This window comes from Ornithodoros turicata, chromosome 8 (genome assembly GCF_037126465.1).
Source record: "Ornithodoros turicata isolate Travis chromosome 8, ASM3712646v1, whole genome shotgun sequence".
Lineage (NCBI taxonomy): Eukaryota > Metazoa > Arthropoda > Arachnida > Ixodida > Argasidae > Ornithodoros > Ornithodoros turicata.
In genome coordinates, this window is record NC_088208.1 from 7,344,111 (window position 1) to 7,353,617 (window position 9,507).

Sequence of the window (9,507 nt, forward strand, 5' to 3'; positions counted from 1 at the left end):
TTATTCACTGCTTACACTGTACATATCATCAGGTTAATGTGATAAATTTTCTTTATACAGGGTGTCCCAGAAAACGTGTCATTGAATTATAATAAAAAACTACACCACCTAGAGTCATGCGGTCAATGGCATTTGTTCTTACTGGGTTTTTGCCACCTCCTCGTGTGAATGTCGTGTAACGTATATTTAATTATGCAAATTTTTGCGAGCTTAAGTCGGAAATTTGCCTAGTAAAGGTCACTTTTTTACCCCACCAATGTGAAGAGCGTGTCTAATTTAGTCAAAGTAATGATAATTGACAGGGATATCCAGAAGCTATCCCATCGGAAAAAATAGCCGAACATCATGCTCTACGGAGGTCGCACAGAATAGTGCACGATGAATTTTTCAGCGCAATCTTTGTCAGTCCGACGAAAGGAGGTTGGAAACCCAGCCCTCCCTGACATCGCAGAAAGAGATAAAACAGGCACGGCTTATCACGTCCGGCTTTCGCTGGGATAATGCTTTCCCTCTCCCAATTTTAGGAACTGTTACTTTTTCTACTATCACTCTGTGGGCTGGCTTCGGAACCTCCTTTCGTCGCACTGCGAGCGATTGCGCTCAAAAAGTCATCGCGCGGTATGGTCCGGTGCTCCGAAAAGCATGATATTCGGCTATTTTTTCCGATGGGATAGCTCGTGAGTATCACTGTGAATTATCATGAATCTGAGTGAATTCGGCACGCTCTTCATATTGGTGGGGTAAAAAAGTGACCTTTACTTGGCAAATTTCCGAGTTCAGTTCGCAAATATTCACATAATTAACCTTGGAGTACATGACATTCACATTAGGAGGTGGCAAAAACCTAATAAGAACAAATGCTGTTGACCGCATGATTCTAGGTGGCGTAGTTTTTTTATTATAATTCAATGACACGTTTTCTGGGACACCCTGTATATATAGTAACAAAAAAAAAAGACAGGAAATGCATTAACACTGGAAAAGTAATATAATGTCACTGACAACTAGTTGCACGACAAGAATAGCATTGATTGGTAATACTACAAAGAAGAAAAAAAAGAGCGGAGAGCGGTTTTGAATGATGTACGATTTACAACAGAGGTGATGGTTGAGGGTAAACAATTCCGTAGTCTAATGGCACGTGGAAAGAAAAAAAAAACAGTTACTATGGGAAAAGAACGGTTCGCATTTCTGAGCGTTATCCAAGCGGTGACTTGTGTTACCCCACTGTCAGTCAGCCATGGTCATCTTTTACAGCTCGCTACATTGGGCCGAGCTCGGCCAGGCCGGGTAACCTCGAAATTTGTAGGGCTCGGCCTCGGCCTGGGCTGGGAAGCCTAAAAATTCTTCGTGCTTAGGCTTGGGCCGGGCCAGGTACGGAGCCGTCAGGCTGGTCATGGGTGGGTAAATCAAAGGAAGGCCGGGCTCTGTCCGGGCCTGGGTCCAAGAATGCGATCCGCGCCGTTCTCTAGGTCCAATCTCAATTGTTTGATTAAACCAATGACGGGACACTGCGCATTGCCCTCCTTCTCGGGAAGGGGAAAAAGGAGAAAGCGTACATTACGTTTTTTTTTTTTTTTTTTTTTCTATCGATCACAAATCACGAATGACGCAATGTATGAATTTCGTTCCTTTTGAATTGCTATCAAGGTAACGGTATGTTTGATTCCGCAAGGAGACATTTTTTGCACTTTAGCGCTCCTTCAAGTTTTTTTTTTTTTTGCCATCGCTTGGACGTGTTTGGACACAGCGAGTGGAGAAACCCGATCGACATAATTGAAGGTGTGACGTCACCATTTATGCCCCGTCAGGCTCCCCCTGCCTCACTTATATCAAATGCGTCCTCCGCATGATTTTGTAGCTCAGTTGTTCATAGTAAGTACAATCAAAACTTGGAAAGCGGAGAACCTTTACATTTGTAGTAGTCTTCTTTTTTATTATTTTTTTAGATGTTTTGTCATTGAATGATTTCGGCTTCCGCTCCAAAGTGATAGAAATGGCTCGTTTACATTTTTAAACTGCAACAGGCGTCGTCATTATAGATGAACGACACTATGTCCGACATTTCTGCTGATGGCCGCGAGCGTTACTTTTGAACTCTCAGTCGCGGAAAGAAGCTAGAAAATTGCTCGGTGTCTCCGCGTTCCAGGAACTCAAGAGACAGCGGCCAAGCTACTCTTCTGCACAGTGCGCTGGATTCGTGGTCTTCCTGCCTACGTTCATCTCTGCTGCAGAGACCAGGTTCTTCTACTCGAGGCATCCTGGAGTGACGTTTTTCTGCTTAGCGCTACGCAATGGGGATTTCCTCTTCTTGAAGGTACGTATAACAAAAAACCTCCATTTCGCTACGAGATTTCTGTTAAGAAATTTATAACTATGCTATCGAAGTCCTGTGCTGCGGACGTCGTCTTTATTTTAAGTAGTACGGGTTACGTAATGTTAAACGGTTAGGAGCATAAAGTTTATTAGAAACGAGACTTTCGTGCTAGAGGCAGCATTTGACATTAGGTTTCCGATTCCCTCATCGCATGCTCATTGACAGTGTGTTTTTTCTACTCTCTCTTTCGACGTAGAATTGGCTAAGTAGTTTAATTAATTATAGTTAATTTAATTATTATTTGTTTGATGTTGTCTTCGTCTGTCGTACAACGCGTTGCTGGCGATAAACTAGTTTGTTGATTTATCATTATAGTAGCCTCTTAATAACATAGACGTCGAAAATACGATTACAAACTTGTCGCCAGTTCAACAACGGACCAGTTTCTAAATCAAGTCGCAGCCTAGCGATAATCAATCAATCAACCTAAATGTTTTCCGATCGCCAAAACCAATCCCAGTGTACAGCACCCAGTTTGAAAACATAGGGTGCCTGAATGCGCTCTGTACTCGTTGGCGTGTGTAACTCCGAAATGTCGTTACCCGTTTGAAGTGTGTGGTTTATCGCCCTGAAATACTAATACTTTAACTAAACCCTTTGTCCTCGGACCCCATATTCACATTGCAAGGCCATCTCATGTTGAATTCCAATGGTAAATTTTGAGCATCAGCGGCTCCACTAGAGTGACTAAACAGGGGGAGCGACACTGAGCCACGCCGGTCGAGCGAGCCCGCCATCTTGAGTAAGGCGCGGCTGCGTCTCCTAGCAACGGGACGCAAATCTTCCCCTTCTCCGGAGGAGAACAACGCGGAGGCACGTTTGTAAACGCCTTAATCCTCATCGTCCGAGCTTTCACTCGTTGAGTCTGGGCATGACGTGCTCGTTGATTAGTCACTCACATCGAGGAGTAAAAGCGCTAGCGTGTAAGATCAAATACCAGCAGGCATTGGTGCAACACTTGTAACGTGTGCTTTCGCCATGTTAGCGAAACCGGAAGGGACGGAAGCACAAGTCGCATGCCACGTGACGCGGAAGTTCCGTTGGGTTCGGCCCTGCTTCCGCAGCGGCAGAGGCTCCGGCGGCCACGACATCAGCGTTACGTCAGTTCCTAATGCTAAGAATGAGATGGCGGCGCTCAGAGGATAAAGACCCCGCCCAGACACCCGAGGCATCCCTTTTCTCAAAGCCGTGCTCGGATTGGAGGTGTACGGAATGAAGTTTCTGCCCTTTTTTTATATAGGCACGGTCACTGGACCACGGTCGCAGGACCGCGATATAGGTAATAGACGACCCGAGCCCCTACGTCACCGATTATGTTTCGCCGCCGCGCAAAGCATGCTGGTGGGTGCTATCAGCCTTATCAGCCTATCAGCCGACGCGTTTTTCCCGCTTCTTGCCAACCAGAGCAAAATATAGCCTCGAACCGGTCTTCTCGTGACGTCACGTGTTTTGTAAACGTAGGGTCGTCTATTTCAGCACACTCTCAACATGTGGTGTCCGCTTTTGTCATGTATTCGATCGAATAACAATCAAACTACGCCTCTATCTAGCGTGCGTTTTTCGATACTGTGGTCTGTGGTCAACGACGAATAAAATGACATCATAGTTTCGGAATCGACTGGCAAGGAATGGACCGTCCCTTTAAGTTCCCCTCGCGAGAAAACTCTTCTATTTGAAGTTAAATTTTGCGCTGTGTACCTCTCGAGCACAGACTCATAATATTTTCTTGCAGGAGAATCCCAATGTCCGACAACGAAGTCTCTTGTGAAAGCCCATATTGGACTATGTGTTCCACAACTGTTGGTAACGATCTGTATTGACAAGTGTATTCCCGTTTGCAGGGGGGTGCAGTGACGACGCCGGGAACGTGGCTGTTCATCACGCAACATCGTTGCACGTCATGCGAGAGACCATGTCCCATTTAGCATCTCTCCAGACTGACCACACCGAATTCTCATGTCTCAAGGCATTGGCACTCTTCAGACCGGGTAAGCCGCCCTTACCGGCGGTATCTATATCGCCGCGTCCTGTGTTGTATGCTAGTGTTTGTGCGTATCTATATTAAAAACACTGTCATACAGGTAAAACGTATTGCGACCAGGAAACTCGCATATAATCTTAAATGCACTATAAAGCAGCAAGCAAGGTGTTAATATTGGCAGCGGCATTTGAAAGCGTATTCCGAAAGAAATTCACACTGCAAATTTTATGTGCGACAGAAAACTCTAAATATTTTTTAATCACGACTGAAATTGCGGTGAAAAGACGAGGGGTGACGCCTGGTGGAAAACAATCGCCTATTCGTCGAGCAACAGTGTTACATGTCTCTAACCTTGTGTCGGCTAAGCCATGGGCTCAGTAGCCGACTTGAAGAACTCCCTTTGAAAAGTTTGTTCAAAGGAGATAGTTCTGGACATATATTATCTCAAAATGCAAGAACATTGCTACATCGTGGAAATGAGTAACAAACTGTCACCAGAAACACCATGAGAGTCACCCACGCAAAAATGCACCACGTCAGGCAAGCCGACGTGGTGATGGTAGCGATCCACAGATGCCGCTGTACACTCCAATTGTTATTGGCATGTTTATGTTCGCCGCCCTACAAGGGGGAACTGCGGAATTCGTGTCGGGTCCTAGACACAGGGTTGCCCGTAATATTAAATCTGAATTTCCCAATGAACTACGAGGTGGATTTGAACGAAATTTGTGGCGTTTGTATACTGAGCACCCAGGCTGTCAAATGAGCCAGCAGTATAAAATTGTATGCCTGCTGCTTTACAGTACCTTTAATAAGTATTGGGATTATCGTTAATTTTAATTTCTCCAGGGCTGACGTACGAGAAAAGGCAACCTGGCTGCACTTAGCCGTGCCTAAAACCGAAACGTTTCCGGTCATTAGTTTCATAAAATTGGTGGATTCCAATAATGCCACGAGCAATCGCGCACAGTAGCGTTTGCGAAGGCAAACACTCACGTTTCACTTTGATTTTTCTCTCTTAGGGGTATAGCGTGGGCGATTTCTTGCTCTTGCATTATGCTCTACAACCCCGCTACAGTCTGAACTCGCACAGAACGATCCGCGTATATTTCGTTTCCTAACGAGCTTACTGCTGGTGCGAGAACTCAAACTAAATTAATTGGAATACATTGCCACTTGCGGTGTAACAGTCTAATTCTGTGGCGACATGTTGCAGGTGCCGGGGTAGGACGGAGTTCAGACTGCGAAGCGGTTGTTACATTTCCTTTTCCAATCACAAGCAATCAGCTCCCGTAGTATAGCGAGTAAGATGATCACCCCACGAGAGTGGGAGGTTACCTGGGTTCGAATCCCTGCGACACATGCGCCGTCTTGGTGTGTTCCCTGAACTTTCCTCAGATCCATTAAAGGGAGATTTCCCAAGGATTCGAAAAAAAAAAAAAATAGGTGAGCATCATACCGAACATGAACCACCCCATCGATGCCGAATACCATATTCGCACTCATTTTGTGCCAGCAATTAATTCGTAAACGATGACAATAGCAAACCGAAACCAGAATGCGAGGAGCAGAAAACAGAGCTCCATATTGGCTGGGTTTTCTTATCCTACCCGAGTAGCCAGGAGTTGGGTAAAACGTCAGAGCCTTTAGCATCACGTGACTCCAGAGTAGCCACCTTTGACTGTAATTTTCGAACGGCTAGAGTTACTCGGCGCTCAAAATGGCGGACTAGTCTGACGGGCGAGACGATGTGGAAGCGCACATGCGTGCACTCTAGCAGATTTTCGGTCCCGGGTCCACTTCACAGCAAACTGTGCCTCATTTGCAACTTCCCAAACTCGCCTCAAACATTTGCCTTAATGTAGGACTCCGTAGCAAAATCACCACAAGGGTTGTGATATATCCGTAATCCTTGGGATGTCAGGAACATGTGTACGAAGTATCTCGTTCCAAAACTGCGCAGATTTCACTCAAACGAATTAATGCCAAGCGAGCGCTTCGTCTGTGTGAAGCGAGAAGGCACTGAAAGCGACACACTGCTGACATTACTCGACCTACACTCTAAAAACACAACTTCACCGCATAGCACACTGTGCGCCAACCATTGCCACGAATGATAGGGTTATCGCTTGTGATTGGAAGACAGAGGGAGGCGCACGCCTTTTTGTGGAAATTTTCATATGTCAAAATTGCCGCAAAAAAGCGTACGCCCCCATCTCTCTTCGAATCCCAAGCGATAACCCTATCATGTGTGAAGGGAGGGAAACGGCCAGGAACGTCACGGGGGTTTTCCGTGCATACAGTGAACTAGCACTTGATGTCCTTGTGTGTGTGTGTGTGTGTGTGTATGTGTCTTCATTACAATGCCAACTGTTGAAATCGGGGGTTGCTAAGTTTGTGAGGTACATGTTAGCGATGTAAAGCTGTATACGGGAGAAGGGTAGGAGTCACGTTGAATACCTTGCCAAGGACCCTGCCATAAGCGCTTCTGCGCCCGCGGTTCCTGTGGCGCCATCTATCATCCGCGCTGAGTTTTCGGCGCATCCGCCCACGGGGGTTTTCGAGGGGCAGGCCAATAATTAGAGGCTGTGTTTTCCAGTTCATGTTTATTTTCTCCCAGGCTGAGACTTACTGACGACGTCGTGTCGCAGCTACATTTTCAAGCTTACTCTATACATAACCTACTTACGTTTGCATGGATGCTCGCATCAATGCTTTATTACACAAACTCTTCTTTGCGTCCTTTTTCAGAAACACCTGGACTACGCGATGCGAGTCACGTTGAGAGAGTCCAGGAGCACACATTGACCGCACTCATGGAGCACGAAGAGCAGAAGCAGTCCAGCACTGCGGGTTCAGGAATACGCGGCGCCCGCCTTCTGTTGTTACTGACTTCTTTAAGAAGCGTCGCCAGCCGCTTTATCGAAGACGCCTTCTTCCGCTCTACCATCGGACCCGTGCCTATTGAGAGGATCTTATGCGACGTTCTGCAAACTTTATAAATTTCAAGGTTGCAAGCATGGATACGAAGGCCTGGTAGGGCCAGCGTGCAGTGCGGAGTGGTGCGAACGGTCGGAGAAAGAACTGGAAGGGACCTGCAAACTCCAGCTCTCGTCCATGTGACATCGCTGTTTCATTATTATTAGATAATGCTGGCTCTCATGAGGGGGGGTATCGTTCATGGAAAGAAAGGAAAACAAAACAAGAAAGAGAGGGCGGTCTGCCTTCCGAGACGGGTGACAAATTGCCACAGAGGCTGTCATAGGGCAAGTGGAATACATGTTTTATTGATATTATGAATATATCACGTTCCCCCTTGTCACATTATCCTGTTGTCTTACCATAAATGCTTTGTTTTTCTTTTTTCCTTCTTCTTCTTTTTAATATGTAACAGCTTGACATTTTTGTCACGCGAATGCTGGTATATACAGGGTGTCTACTATAGAAGTAATTTTTAAAAATAGAGAAATGACTTTTTCCCAGTTTTAACCAATGGCAATATACTCTACGCCTAAAGGCTCACCTTAAGATGGCTCATGCAAGCTTGGGTGATGATGCATTAATTAACTTTCGTCAATTACCTTTTTAGTTATCAACGGTAGAAGATTGACCCAATGAGATCATCGAATCCCTTGGGGTCACTGGTAACCAGTGTTCAGCACAAAAATTGAGGCAGTTATAGCGCGAGGAAAGGGCCTGGTGGTCATTCTTCGACGCTCAAGTAGAAGCGCTCCCGTTTTCATTTCCTATGTATGCGGGGGTGGGAAAAAGCTTTTACACCAATCTGTTCCCCCCGCGACAGTGTTTTCCCTCCCCCGCATATAGGGGAAAGAAAAACTGGAGCGCTTCTACTTGAGCGTCGATAAACGACCACCAGATCGCCTTATTTCCAGGCCCTTTCCTCGCGCTATAACTCTCGCGATTTTTGTTCTGAACACTGGTTACCAGTGACTCCAAGGGATTTGATGTTCTCATTGGGTCAATCTTCTACCGTTGATAACTAAAACGTTACTTAACGAAAGTTAATTAATCCGTCGACACAGAAGCTTGCCTGTGCCGCTTAAGGTGGGCATTTAGACGTGAAGCACATCGCCATTGGTTAAAACTGGGAAAAAGTGATTTCTCGAAAAGTGGGAAAAGTGGGAAGTATGTGCTACCTAAAACAGGCTAACGACAGATACATGAGCGGCGGCACGCGGACGACGACGACGCGCTCCTGCGCTGGCGCGTCAGTTCCGAATGTGTGCGTTAAGTAGGCGCCCCCCGGGGCGTCACTCGGCACCCGGGAGGTTGAGACGCCGAGTCGCGCTCCCATTTCATTTCTGTGCGTGGAAGCAGACGACAAGCATCCGGGTGCTTGAGATGTTCCGTGGCGTACTTCCTGTTGAGCGACGGCAGGAAAACCTTCGAAGTGTGGGCTCGGTAGCGAAATACGGACTTTCTATGTTGCCAATGCTCCGTTTTCAGTAAACTGCAATACTTTTATAATGCTTTTTTATTATAGTGGACACCTTGCGCACGGATACCGGCGGTTATTCGCGGGAAATGCGGCGCTTTAATGAAGACACCTTCGCGCCACGCCGTCATCTTCACAGTAAATAGCTCCTGTGATGTCTGTTAGAAATTCCCATCTTTTCCATTTCATTCGCTGTTACAAGGAAGTGTCATCACAGCCGCCGTCGTCTCTTCCAACGCTGCTAGGGGTTCAAGCTAAGCCGGCCTGTCTGTGCACTGCATGAGCAGACAACACACAACAGGAAGCGGCATCAGCGAGATAGCAGTGGAGCGCTCCAAAGTTGCTTTTCGGTGTTTAGTAGCCGCTCCGGGTTTCTCATACTCCCGACTTGTGTGCGCAAGAAGAGGGACACCTACTCAACACACACATTGAATTTACCTTATTTCAGTGCCTGTGGGGTAGTAAGATATGACACATGGCAAGGGGGGTTTCCCGAAATCCACCATTAAAAATAAACCGCTTAAGAATAACACATTCAAGAATAATTCGCTTAAAAAATACACGGTTAAAAATATATCTCCTAAAATAAACCGCTTACTATCCCCGCTTAGATATCACCGTTTAATAATCCACCATTAAAAATAAACTGTTTCAAAATCACCTCATCACCTAGTACGGAGGCGTATGAATTCT

General features: G+C 46.2%; 1 protein-coding gene across 1 annotated transcript; it reads left to right on the plus strand.

Annotated features, from left to right (window-relative positions):
* Positions 1-1,396: 1,396 nt before the first annotated feature.
* On the plus strand, positions 1,397-7,583 carry LOC135366383 (photoreceptor-specific nuclear receptor-like). Its single transcript, XM_064599064.1, has 4 exons — positions 1,397-1,400; positions 2,150-2,317; positions 4,219-4,365; positions 7,110-7,583. The coding sequence occupies exons 1-4, from the start codon at positions 1,397-1,399 to the stop codon at positions 7,358-7,360; spliced, it is 570 nt and encodes a 189-aa protein (XP_064455134.1). The 3' UTR covers positions 7,361-7,583.
* The last annotated feature ends 1,924 nt before the right edge of the window (positions 7,584-9,507 follow it).

Bases quoted from the DNA above. Each gene is read 5' to 3' on its own strand.
- LOC135366383 (XM_064599064.1), top strand. The intron at 2,318-4,218 runs GTACGTATAACA...TCCCGTTTGCAG, and splicing joins GGGATTTCCTCTTCTTGAAG to GGGGGTGCAGTGACGACGCC. The intron at 4,366-7,109 runs GTAAGCCGCCCT...GTCCTTTTTCAG, and splicing joins ATTGGCACTCTTCAGACCGG to AAACACCTGGACTACGCGAT.